The sequence below is a fragment of the Erigeron canadensis genome, chromosome 4 (assembly GCF_010389155.1).
Source record: "Erigeron canadensis isolate Cc75 chromosome 4, C_canadensis_v1, whole genome shotgun sequence".
NCBI classification, from domain to species: Eukaryota; Viridiplantae; Streptophyta; class Magnoliopsida; order Asterales; family Asteraceae; genus Erigeron; species Erigeron canadensis.
In genome coordinates this window covers 4,054,596-4,068,041 of record NC_057764.1, presented here as the reverse complement: position 1 = coordinate 4,068,041, position 13,446 = coordinate 4,054,596, and the positions used below count along the sequence as shown (strand labels likewise).

The following is a 13,446-nucleotide window of genomic DNA, read 5'->3' as shown; positions in this document are numbered from 1 at the left end:
TCAACTGTTTGGATAGATTTATGTTATGGAGGGTCATGAGAGAATATAAATGGTAGTTTATAATATAAACCAGAACCTCTTCATCAGTCACTACAACTCCCCGTTAATAAGTTAACTTATAAAAAGTTAATTTTACTTGTTGCAAACAAACTAAGTTTAAATGTTGAAAGTGAGTTGAGGTTAACTTATTCGAAAAATGGTAAAGTTTACATGTTAAACGATAATGAAGATGTTGATCGATTCATGAGTTATACTGGTGTTTTTGAAGATATTGTTACATTGTATGTTGTTGTGCAAAGTACTGAAATTGGATCTGGAACGGGAAGTAATCGACTAAGTTCTTCGGCTCCTAGTATCGGTGTTCACAATTCACAACAAAATAATTATCATCATCAAAATTTCATTGTTCCACAACAATTACAAATTTCTGATCATTTTCGTAGCCAACCCATTCAATATTTGCAACATTCTCAAAATCCACAATTTTTTGATCTTAGTCCATATGATGATCTTGAAGATGATTCAGATTGGTTTTTTGGTGAAAGTAAATAAAAAGAATCAGTTCATGTTGAGGAACAAACTATTGATGATGATGATGATGATGTGGAGGATATTGTTGTGAAAGAAACTGTTGAACACCCATTTTTTAATTCATATAACCCAAAAGAAGATGAAGATGAAGATGGGGAAGAAGAAGAAGAACTCCATGATGAGAAAAAAAAAGAAGAAAGTTTGTGACAAGAGAGGTCAGGATTTTAAAAAGCCACGCGAGTACTATTGGAATATGCCAGAATTACTTCCAATACCCGAAGAAGAATTGGTAAAGATACCTGCTGAATGTTATACCAAAGTTAATCGTATCAAGAAAGGTGATTGTTTCGATACAAAGGAAGACTTGAAGATAGCTTTATATACGAAATGTGTGGAAGACGGCTATCAACTAGTTGTTTCAAGATCAGATAAACATCGTTTTGAAACAAAGTGTAGAATTGATCAAAAAGGTTGTACGTGGCGTATGATCTCAAGGAGGGTAAAAGATTGTGAAATGTTTCAAGTCACTACTTTCATTGATAACAAAAAGGTATTGGGTGGATTTTTGGCCGAGTTGATGTTTGTAAAAGGAAAGGTATATAGGGGTCATGAGATTATGACCGACATAAATGCCCGGTTCAAGATTAGTATCTCATATTCTCAAGCTTGGAGAGCTAAGTGTTATGCCTTGGAATTGTTGAGGGGGTCACCAGAAGAATCGTTTGCCCAACTGCCAGCCTATTATCACAATTTAAAGTTGAAAAACCCCAGGTCGGTAACTCATATCAAAACAGATAGAGATGGACGTTTTGAGTTGTTGTTTATCGCCATTGGTGCAGCGGTTAGTAAATCAAGATAAATTTTCCACCTGCTTTTTAGTTTAATTATATTTTTCACATTTAAATTATTTACTTTTTTGTAGATACGTTCATTTGTTTCTTTCTTGCGTCCGGTTATTATAGTTGATAGGGTACATCTAAAAGGTCGATATCTTGGAACGAACTTATTAGCAGTAGGTATGGATGCTAATAATGGGATCTTACCAATAGCTTATGGGGTTGGCAAATCTTAAACCTCTTATTCGTGGACATGGTTTTTGGAGCATCTTAGGGATTGCATAGGAAATGTTAGCAATTTGACAATCATTTCCGATAGGGCAAACTCAATTGATATGGCTATTAGAAGGTGTTTTCCAGATGCTTTTCATGGACTTTGTGCTGTTCATTTATTTAGAAATCTAAAAGCAAGGTCTCCCGGTATAAAGCATCACAAATGGACATACTGGAAAGCGGTGAAAGCTTATCGAGAAGTGGACTTTAATAGGCATATAAATCGTTTGAGACATGTTTTGCCTGAAGCTGCTCGAACACTAGATGATATAGGGTTTGAAAGATGGTCAAGAGTGCACGCTCTTGGAGCAAGGTATGGTTTCATGACATCTAATAGTGCAGAATCAATCAACTCTCAAAGTCGTCATTCAAGAAAATTACCAATTACTATGTTAATGGAGTTTTTCCGCACATCTCTTCAAGAGTGGTATTATAGGAAAAGAAACGTTGCAGGTATTATTTGTTTAACTTTCTCACTTATTATTATTATCTATAATTGTGATAAATTTCAACAAGCTAATTACTTCTTTAAATGTACAGAAACATTGGAACATCGTGTTACACCATGGACAGAAAAAAAGATTGCAAAACGTGTTGTGAAGTCAACATCATGGAGAGTTGAGCCTTGCTCAAACACATTGTTTGAAGTTATAGATCATAACTTGAATGGGCTTGTCGATCTAAATGCAAAGACGTGTACTTGTGGGAAATGGCAAACTTCTGGTTTTCCATGTGGTCATGTTATAAAAGTTGCTCTTCATCTAAACCAAGATGATTCAAGTGTATATGCTATGGAGTGCTACACTTCAGAAGCATATCGTCAGACTTATGCTGAGATTGTCTATCCCATGCCACATCCATCTGAATGGGAGATACCAGATGACTTACAAACAGTTTTGCCACCGGTTATGGACAGAAGGCTACCTGGCCGACCCAAAAATCGTGATCGTATTCTGTCTAAGGGTGAGGAGAAGAAAAACCCGACATGTAGTCGTTGCAAAGAACGTGGTCATACAAGGATTACATGTGGAGCACCCATGTTGTCACAAACATCTTTTCCTCCACCCACAGAATATGGATGTTCGTCAAAATCAAAAGTTCATTCGACGGAAAGTAAAGGGAACTCGAGATCCCAACCAAAGTCGAAGTCACACTCATCACCTTTTGGGACTATCAATTTAAGGGATTTTTAGATGCAAAGTTTGTATCAATTATTAAAGTTAGGTTGTTATCGAACTTATTAGATTCTATTTGAATTCATGTTGTTATCGTTAACTATATATTTCTGCCTAACTATATATCAGTTGACAAAGAAGCTACCTGCAAGTGTTGTACATGGTCAACCATTTTGGTTTTCATTAACCTTGAAAAGGTGATGAAACTGCGAATGACTATTGCATGGAAGATAGATGAAATGGGTTTGGCTCCAAGAATCGATGGGCCCAAAGTGTTAACTGCTTTGAGGATGACGGATAAAAGGTATGTTAAGGCGTTTATTAATTGTCACCCTCTTGAGATTGCACAAGAGTTGATGGAATGACTTCTGAATTATCATATCTAGGTTATAAAACACTAGTATTCGGGACGTTATATTCATAAGATATATAGTGGCAGACAAGGTTGAAACAGCAGAAGCTGCAATAAATATAATACAGTCTTACAGATTAACGAGTGGAGAAAAGTAAAAGGATTCGTAATACAAATGGTCAGTTTTGGTCGGCTCGGATAAGTTCAGGCTCTAGGAATAACCATGTGTTGAATCATTGGGCTAACGCGTAATACAACTGCTGCTTGCTTGTTTTCGACTGCACACTCATTTTCCACTCCTCACAATATTCCTTACAGTGAATATACTAATATATTAAATAGGTGCATACAAAAGTAGAGAGCACAAATTGCTAAAAAATTTAACATTAAAAACACGAACAATTTCTGCATCAGAACTAATGGGCACATTTATCACATTTCTGCATCTCCTTCACAGTACAAAGACCAACCATCATATTCTTCAAACAGCAAGGAGACTTCTATTTAAGAGCACCATCATATTCTGCTAATTTATAAAAGCAATCAGACACATGAACTATGTTTACTGCTCAAATATTCTCGCCCTATTGTGCAACTAACAAGAGGATATAGATATCTGTTAATACCTGCTGATCATTCTGCATCTTTATAACCCCTTGGTAGAAGACTTTGGATATATATGTTAGCTGCCATGTAATGACGGTAAGACAACCCTGCTATGGCACTGGTCATACCACATTTGAGTTTAGGTTTCTCGCGTCTGATACATATCTGTTCCAAAAACATGCAAACAAATACACCACAATCCCCTCTATCTGAAGCTTGTTGAGGCACACTCTTGTCTTTATCGACAGTAATCTGTATCTTTTTTGGCTTTTTATTTCCTGAATTCTCCCAATAACATATGGTATTCAAGTACTTTGGTAAATGTTTACTCAATTTAGGCACTATTAGTCCGTCCAATTCCTTATCCCCAAAGTAACTATTATAGCTATTATAGACTATCACCTTAAATGACGGAAGTTGTAGCTCAATAAGAAACCAATGACGTTTTGCACACATAGGGATAAACACCTACAAACAAGCCTTTAAATAAATACTAATTTGTTTGATACGTATGTGTTGAAAAGATTGTAAGCTAACCTTATCAACCATCCACCATCCAGCATGAAGCGAACAATTGCCATCAGCGACTCTATATGACTCTGGTGTCCCAACATATAACTCACAATCCATAAAGGATGGAGGCATGATAGTCCATCGTAATTTTGATTCAAGCTTTTCCCGTTCTTCACCATCATCCATTGTCCTTGATCTAAGCACTAATTTGGACCTCTGAATCAAAAGTCGAGTTCTCCACACATCGATATGCTATTTGAAATATGATAAAAAAAAAAAAGCATATTGATTTGTACATTTTATTAAGATAATAAAGACATATAACATATATAATATAATACTTACACTTGTATCAAGATAACCGGATTCTTCTACCCCAAATAAAATACCCCACCATTTACGATCAAGACGAACATGACGTAGATGGTGTAGAGAAAAGTCAACGTAGCATCCCTGGCCCCGCTCATGTAGATAAAATTCGACTGGAGTTCTTGCCCAAAGAGTGCTATCCTCAATTGTCTCTACCAACTTGAACCAATCATCCACACTGATGGTACTTTTGGGTAACTGGTATGTGGTCCAATCAATATTTTGTATGTAACTAGCATCTCTATACTCTCTAGGAAATCGGCATATAACTTCTGGTTCATTAACAGGTACATATGGAACGAGAGGTGTCTGTCGAACGGGGGGTGCCTCAGAAGCAAGAATCGGTTTTAGCTCACCACATTTAACATGGTCCTCAATATTAGGAGCTTCCTTTTTCTTGTGACGTCGTCTGAAATGTCTTGTTGTGTATGGAGACCTTAATTGTTGTTCAACACGTTTGGGGCGTATACCCCGTCGTACAGAACGAACAACGAATGCAGACGGCTGGTCTGGCTCAGAATAGCAAATGTCATCTATATCATCCATTTCCTGCAATATAAAGTCGAGTACATAAACCAATATCAAAATAAACGTATACAGAATTATAAATACATAACTAGATTTTGAAATAAACTATACCGCGTCGTCTAGCGACTGTAGAGCAGTGAGATCCACTTCCAAAGCACAAACCTTCTCCCGCAAAGAACGCACCTCTTCACGTAATGGTCGTAAAGCAATCACCTCCTTCTGTAATGGTAACACTATCTCAGGTAAAGAACGTAACTCATCCCGCAAAGCACATATCTCAGGATCAGTCGACGTTACATTGTTGCCCAGTGGAGGTTGAGGAGGAGAATGCATGCGTGGCATCTTTGTCGGTCTCGTGGGGGATGACAATGGTGGAAAATTGGGTCGATCATGGTGGAGAATTGGGTTGACGATTATCTTGAGGAGGTGGTGATCGTGGTGGCGGTGAATTGAGTCGATCCCTAGCTTGAACCTGAAATGTCGGGGGATCCATGTCATCTACCCCATCAAAAAACCGCTTGCTAGCTTGCCACCAATCAGTCTTAGCCTCATCCTCTGTAGGTGTTAGTGTGAGTAGCGGCTCGTCAATAACCTATCAACATATAAAATATAGTCGTGCTTAAACATTAAGAATAAATATACAAACTAATTAAAATAAATATTTGTGGCACTTACATCGTTAATTGGCATAATCTCCAACAACTTAGGCCATTTTAATAACGTAATTCTATCCCAACAAATGGCTCTTGGAATCACATTTTTCATCTTCCTTGCATAATTACGCATATGGGGAAAGGCTTCATAAATCCATATCTACAATTTAATTCACACACATTAAATTAATTAACTAAATAAATAAGATATACATATTTAAATATAAAATAAGTTGTGTTGAACACTATATTTCATACCTTAAATGCCCAAATAAAGCCGATTAAAGTATATTTACGACCATGTCCCGCTTTTTCACCACTTTTGGCCATAGTGCTAAGTTGTTCATACACTTTTTGCCAAAGATATGATCCCCAAGGAAACACGTTCCATGCTTCCAAATCTTCAGCCAATAATAACAAATCCCTACTAACATGTTGCAATGGTTGTCTTCCACTAAATCCAGCCTCAACAAGTAATATAAGACATACTCGAACGAAATCATGATCATCCAACCCCTTAGAATGACCACTCTCAAACACTTGCTCGAAATCTATCAATTTAAGAGTATCACCACCCTTGTAGTTGGGAAAAACACGAAACACCCATAATGGGGTGCGGATATGCTCAATGTATGGACCAAATGAGTCATGCCGCCCGGAACGTAGACCGGTCACTAAGCAAAACTCCTCGCGACTAAATCGGGCATAATGAAATGGTGAAAAATAGAACCACAATTCCTGGTCACCACGTTCAAATGACACTGGTACCTCATGAGTCACATGCTGCAAAAATAGATGAGTCAACAACGGGTCTCCGCTGCCTTGTTGTACTTGCAGCCATGAGCCAAAACAAGTAGTAGTAAACAATTCTTTCTGGCTCGGTGTAAGAGTTTTTGCGATACCATTAACTATGCTCATTCTACCCCTCAAAGTCAACGAACACTGGATATATTCCTTAAAAACATTAAGAAAAAACCAAGTAGCATCACTAAGACTAGTATACCATTCAAATTAAACGTAAATAGGTATGTTCAATACCACTAATTAAGATTCAAATAGATAGAAACCTTACATACAGCAATAAAAAAGATGTGAAATTTATATAAAAGTTGTGAGATTTTTGCTCCAGGATAATATATATAAATGTTGTGAAATTTATATAAAAGTTGTGAAATTTATATAAAACTAGTCATTATCTTAAAATATATATATAAAAGTTTACATATAGAAAAATGGCAGAATATATATAAATGTTTAACAATCATTAAACTTCACAAAAATCCAAAATCAAAATAAGAAAAATGGCAGAATATCAACCTTAGGCTCGGGCCTTTCTTGACTTTCTTGACTTGCTTGACTTTCTTCCATTGTTTTGTTCTTGATTAATTGGGCAGTTCGATTCTAGATGAAATCGATTGGAATGAAATCGATTTTGGGGATGTAATAAACTGGAATGGTGAAGAATGGCTGATGGTGATGGCCGACGTGGTGATGGAATGATCGATTCTGGTAGTGGTTGATGGTGAAGGCTGACGGGGGTGGTTGAGGGTGGTGGCAACGATTTTGGGGGTGGTTTGCGATTCTTGTAATGACTATTCGATTTTAAGGTTTATAAGTATAGGGTCGGGTCGAATACATATGGATCCAGGATCGTAAAAGAGATTTTCGATTTTAAGCCTAAATCGCAAATCGCAAATGAGATTTGCGATTTTGTCCTAAATCGCAAATCTCATTTGCGATTTTGACTGTTTGCGAATCTCCATCCCGACTTGTGATTCTCCATTCAAATTTGCGATTTTATGGCTATTTAATGGAAACTAAAAAATTTTTGGGTATTTTGGTATATATAACATGATTTTTGGGTATATAAGTTATTTTCTCTTATCCTAAATATAGGGAAAAGTTATTTTAGGGACTCCTCATTTTAGAGACCATTAGTGACTCGTGTTTTTTGTAACTTACATACCACCATGATTATCTTCGACCACCACCATAATCATCTCCGACCACCACCATGATTTTCCGGCGGCGTAAGTTAACTTATACATGATTTTTCGGTGGGCCCGTTGCCGGAAAGTCTTAGAGTGTTTTTACAAAAAAGTCTTGTATATCGTAGTAGATGATGATGGTGGTGTGTAAGTTACAAAAAAACACGAGTTCCTAATGGTCTCTAAAATAAGGAGTCCCTAAAATAACTCACCCCAATATATATGTATAGGGGTGGGTTATTTGTAGTACATGTACGTTTTATAGTACATGTGTAACATGGGTAACTTAACTTAGACACTTCTTCTTCCTTCTTCCTTCCAACTCCGACCACCACCATGATCATCTCCGACCACCACCATGATACTCCGGCGACGACGACCATCTTCGACGAAACTTACACATGTGTAAGTTAACTTTCCGGCGAGAATCAGGTTCGTTTTCGGGTGTTTACGGTATGGGCCAGAGGCCCTTATCCGTTCTAAACTTAACCGTCAAGGGACGCATATGGGAATCGTATAGATTTGATGGGCGGCGATCCAAGAGATGGTGGCAGTGTCCTACGGTACGGGCTCCGCCCTTGCTGCCGACGTCAGCGCCGTCGCTAGGTGGTCGGAGATGATGGTGGCTGGTGGTGGTTGTCTCGCGAAGGAAAAAACCTAGAAATTTTAAACGCTAAAATGCTATAAAAAAAAGTTGTACTTACACATGTGTAAGTTAGTTACACATGTGTAAGTCTCGCCGGAGATGGTCGCCGTCACCGGAGGATCATGGTGGTGGTCGGAGATAATCATGTTGGTGGTGGTGGTGGTAGGAGATGGAAGGAAGAAGAAAGAAGAAGTGTATAAGTTAAGTTACACATGTACTATAAAAAGTACATGTACTACAAATAACTTTCAATGGAAGTTATTTTTAGTACAAAGGTTTAAAAAAGTACAAAAAGTACAAGGTATTTCCTCCTTCTTTTTCCTTCTTCCTTCCATCTCCGACCACCACCACCACAATGATCATCTCCGACTACCACCATGATCCTCCAGCGACGACGACCATCTCCGGCGAAACTTACACATGTGTAAGTACAACTTTTTTAGCATTTTAGGGTTTTAAATTTTTAAGTTTTTTCCTTCGCGGGACAACCACCACCAGCCACCATCATCTCCGATCATCCCAACCACGGCGTCGGCACCGGCATCAAGGGTTTCACGCGTATCGTAGCAAACCGTCATCATCTTTTGGATCGTCGCCCATCAAATCCATACGATTCCCACATGCGTCCTTTGGCGATCAGCTTAGAACGGATGAGGGCCTCTGGCCCGTACCGTATCCACCCGAAAACGAACCTGATTCTCGCCGGAAAGTTAACTTACACATGTGTAAGTTGTACTTACACATGTGTAAGTCTCGCCGGAGATGGTTGCCGTTGCCGGAGGATCATGGTGGTGGTGGTGGTGGTGGTGGTCGGAGATGGAAGGAACAAGCATGCGTAAGTTAAGTTACACATGTACTTTTTGTACTTTTTTAAATGCTTGAACTATAAATAACATACCCCATATGTATATATATATATATATAGGGAAGTGAGTATAGGGTTGTCCCCATCTAAGCTAAGTTTAAATGGGGAACCCCTCACATTTGGTTTTTATAATCATGAAAATCATGGGGGCCATATATTTGTTTTAAATTCAAACAAATAATAAACAATTTGTATGTGAGGGGTCCTCATCTAAGCTTAGATGGGGAACAACCCGATACTCACTTTTCTCATATATATATATATATATATATATGTAAAGAGTAGTTATCCTAGCCTTCCAAGCCATTCTCCTAAATTCAAAGCTATCCTTAAATATTGCCACATAGGATTTATCTTATGTGACACCTTTATGTTTTTTTACAATATTTATATTCTTTTTATATATAAATAACATAAATAAATGTGACAATAAATATATATTGGGCTTTAACAATAAACATTAAATTAAATTAATCTAGAACTACCGTAATATATTTTTCACTTTGGTAAATATTTACTTTTGGTAACTAGATATATTATTAATCTCTGCTTCTAATTTAATATCCATATTATATAATTATTATGTTATACTCTGTATATCTTTTCATTCATTGCCATCTAGCAAATTTAGTCCCAAAATTAAAATGACAAGAAGTTATCAAGAATTGATTGGGAAAAGAAAGTTGGCGCACGAAAACAAAAATCAACCCCTAAGCAAATAATAAGATGATTTAATACATATACTATAGTAATTACTAGATTTTAGACCCGTGTTCAACATTGGACACGGGACTTACGATATTATCAATATTAGATCTTTATACATTTAAGTCATAAAATCTTATAACTTTGAAGATATACGGTTCCAAGTGTTATACTTTGCAAGTTGTAGTACAATAATCACAAGTTTGTCACTGTCATTAAAAGTTGAGACATATTGATTGAATTGTTTGTCGTAGTCATTCGACAAGGCACATGATATAATAATGTTATTAAGCTAATAGAAAGAAAACTAATGTAATAAAAGAATATTGGAAGGATATACCATCCTTCATCATTTAAAAGATTTCTTTATGGATGAAATTTGTTGTAGTGTATTTTGTCTTTTTCATCTTTGTCACATATTAAAACCTTAAATTCCCTTCTCGACTTAACTCGAGATACTGCAATGTACAATTATTCGTGTGTGAAAACCGGGCTTTGTAGATAGAAACCAATTTTAATAACATTGTAAAATTAATTATTAATTAAATAAAATTATGTAAAAACTAAATGATGACATCAGCGAGAGTCAATTTGATGAAATCGAGCGATATGATTGGTTAATAAGTCATTGGTTCAACTGATTTTAGTATATATTAAAATTAAAATAGTACAATTAAATTTACATTAAAATCTTAATATATTTACATTAAATTTAATTTATTATTAATTAATTAATTATATATATATGATAGAACATATTTTATTGGATAAATATTAACTATCATTATATCAAATATATATTAGTTATTATTATATTTGTTTATTATGTTAAAATTATTGGGTAAAAATTGTAAGTTGAATATATATTAGTTATTATTTTATTGGATAAATATTAGCTATTATTCTATCGGATATATATTAGCTATTATTATATTTGTTTATTATATTAAAATTATCGGGTAAAAAGTGTAAATTTGTGATAGAAAACAAAAAAGTGTAAATTAAAGTAAAATTGAAAACAAAAGTCAACATTAAGAAATCGAGAGATGTGATTGGTCAATAAGTTATTAGAGCAACTGTGCTTTAGTATAATAAAAGATTATTTGAAACGTCAAGAAAAGACATGAACATAAATGGCTATGCAAGCTTATATCTTTTTTTAAGGTCATCATTAAGGTAATTGTTTGAGCATTGATTGTTAAGCTCAATCACAAAAGGGGTTTAACCACGAAAATCATCAAAATTTCCTCAATAAGAGTGCAAACCTACTAAGTTCTTGACGAACCTAAGGTGGATGATGATTTTCGATCTTTGGAGGATATGAATATTATGTGATTTTATGTAATGATTGATTGATGATGAATATTTATGAATATTCTGATGATTGAATGATTAAATATGATGTTGCTGCTGTTGGAGAGAATGTTGTATAATGTGTGTGTGATGAATTGATTATGAATGAATGTTTTCTGAAAATGAATTGTGCTATTTCACAAGTATTGATTGGTAGTATATATAGGCCTTAGATTAGGGCAACCACGTATTTTGGGCCTTATCAGTTATGGGCCCTGGCCCTAAAACCCAAAAGTGCAATACAGATATAGGAATGGTTTACTCCTTGGCTTTCCTAGGTTTAGTGAAGGTTAGCCTTAGTGAGGAGAGCCTTCCTGAGGAGAACCTTCCTAGGGAGAGCCTTGCTAGGGAGAGCCTTCCTCTCTTGCCTAGCCTTAGTGGGAGAGCCTTCCTGAGGAGAACCTTCCTAGGGAGAGCCTTGCTAAGAAAAGCCTTCCATTCTTGCCTACCCTTACTGGGGGAGCCTTCCTGAGGAGAACCTTCCTAGGAAGAGCCTTCCTCTCTTGCCTAACCGGGAGAGCCTTCCTGAGGAGAACCTTCTGTAAGTCCCCTTGATGCGGATCGTTAATAGTTTGATCCCGTTATCCATAGGTGCGGAATCCCTCTCTATAAGGTGGTGATTCACAACGAAAGCCCCTAAATCATCTGCTGCTTCGCGGATCTTCTTCGGGCTAGCGGAACAACCTTTGACCTATTAACCTGCACAAATATGCTTGACAATTCGACAAATGTTCGACCCTAATCTCTGTTAGGGTTCTGGTATTATAGGAAACACCCAAAAGGCTTCAACACGTCGGGGTCGTATTTCAGAGCCCAGTTCGACTCAATTACGACCTCGTAATTATGCTCTAGCCTCGTATTTGACCCTGCAAATATGATGTCGTATTCCTATATCCACCTCGTATTCGACCCTGCAAATACGAGGTAGTATTTCTTACTTGGCAGAATTAATTACACATTCAATACTAAAACTTAATCTAGTATTCTATGCATAATATAAAGTTCATTAATGACAATCACATGACAAAGACATATTACAATATAAGCTCAAACAATCTAGACTGCTATTGACATAGACGTGCACTTACAGACTCCCCCTTGGCAATAGCTTCTAGACGTTAAAATAAAAAGTCTTAGTCTTGTCTTTGTCATCAATCTACTTCTTTTGCTTATTCTTGCTCTTGCTCTGCTCCCCCTTAGTCTTAGCCTCATTCTCAAAATCGGAATCTGACTCTGACTCTGAAGGAGTATGAGTTAACCCTAACCTTTTCTTCATTTGATCCCTCAGAGATCCTGGATCATAATAGTCATCACTATCCATAATCTCTGCTCTAGCTCTCATATGAGCCTGTGGATCATAACCCAATCTCTTCTCTAGTCTATGCACAATTACTAGGTGCAAATCTGACTCTTTAGAAGCAATGGTAGTAGAATCGATCTTGGTCGACTCACTATCCTGAGCACTAGCAATTTCATCATCAAGAGCAATAACTTCAGATTGCCCTACCAAACCCTTACCCAATCTATCAGCGTCAATATCTTCTGTAAAGAGTTTGGTTTGAGGTGCCTCAGACTCAACTAACATATTCAGCTCTGTGACAACCAGTTCTTGAGTCTGTGGAGGAAGCCTTGCCAGCAACACCAGCCTGGCTAGACTCTCCATGAGTATCTGTTCTGAACACAGAACTCCCTCCTAGCTCGTGAGTAGCTCTAGCAGCATCTGGATCTTCATTCTGATCATCATCATGCCTTGCCTTAGCTAGCTCATCACCTTTGCATCCTAAGCTATCTCTTTCCGCTATCCTAAGCTATCATCATGCCTTTGCCTTTGCCTTAGCCTTACCTTAGCTAGCATATGCTATGAGATGTCATGAAATGATATGAGATGTAATGATATGCTATGAAATGATATGTAATGTTTTAAGATGAATTGAAATGTGATATATGTTGATGATATGTGAAATGTGCATGATTACATGGCTTGTTTATCTAGTTCACTAGACTTATTAAGTTGTCATTACACGTGCACGTTTAAGGACCCAAACGTAAAGAT

At 36.7% G+C, this 13,446-nt stretch overlaps 1 protein-coding gene across 1 annotated transcript; it reads left to right on the top strand.

Annotated features, from left to right (window-relative positions):
* Positions 1-1,702: 1,702 nt before the first annotated feature.
* LOC122596843 lies at positions 1,703-2,833 on the top strand. Its single transcript, XM_043769491.1, has 2 exons — positions 1,703-2,093; positions 2,181-2,833. The coding sequence occupies exons 1-2, from the start codon at positions 1,703-1,705 to the stop codon at positions 2,831-2,833; spliced, it is 1,044 nt and encodes a 347-aa protein (XP_043625426.1).
* Positions 2,834-13,446: the final 10,613 nt, after the last annotated feature.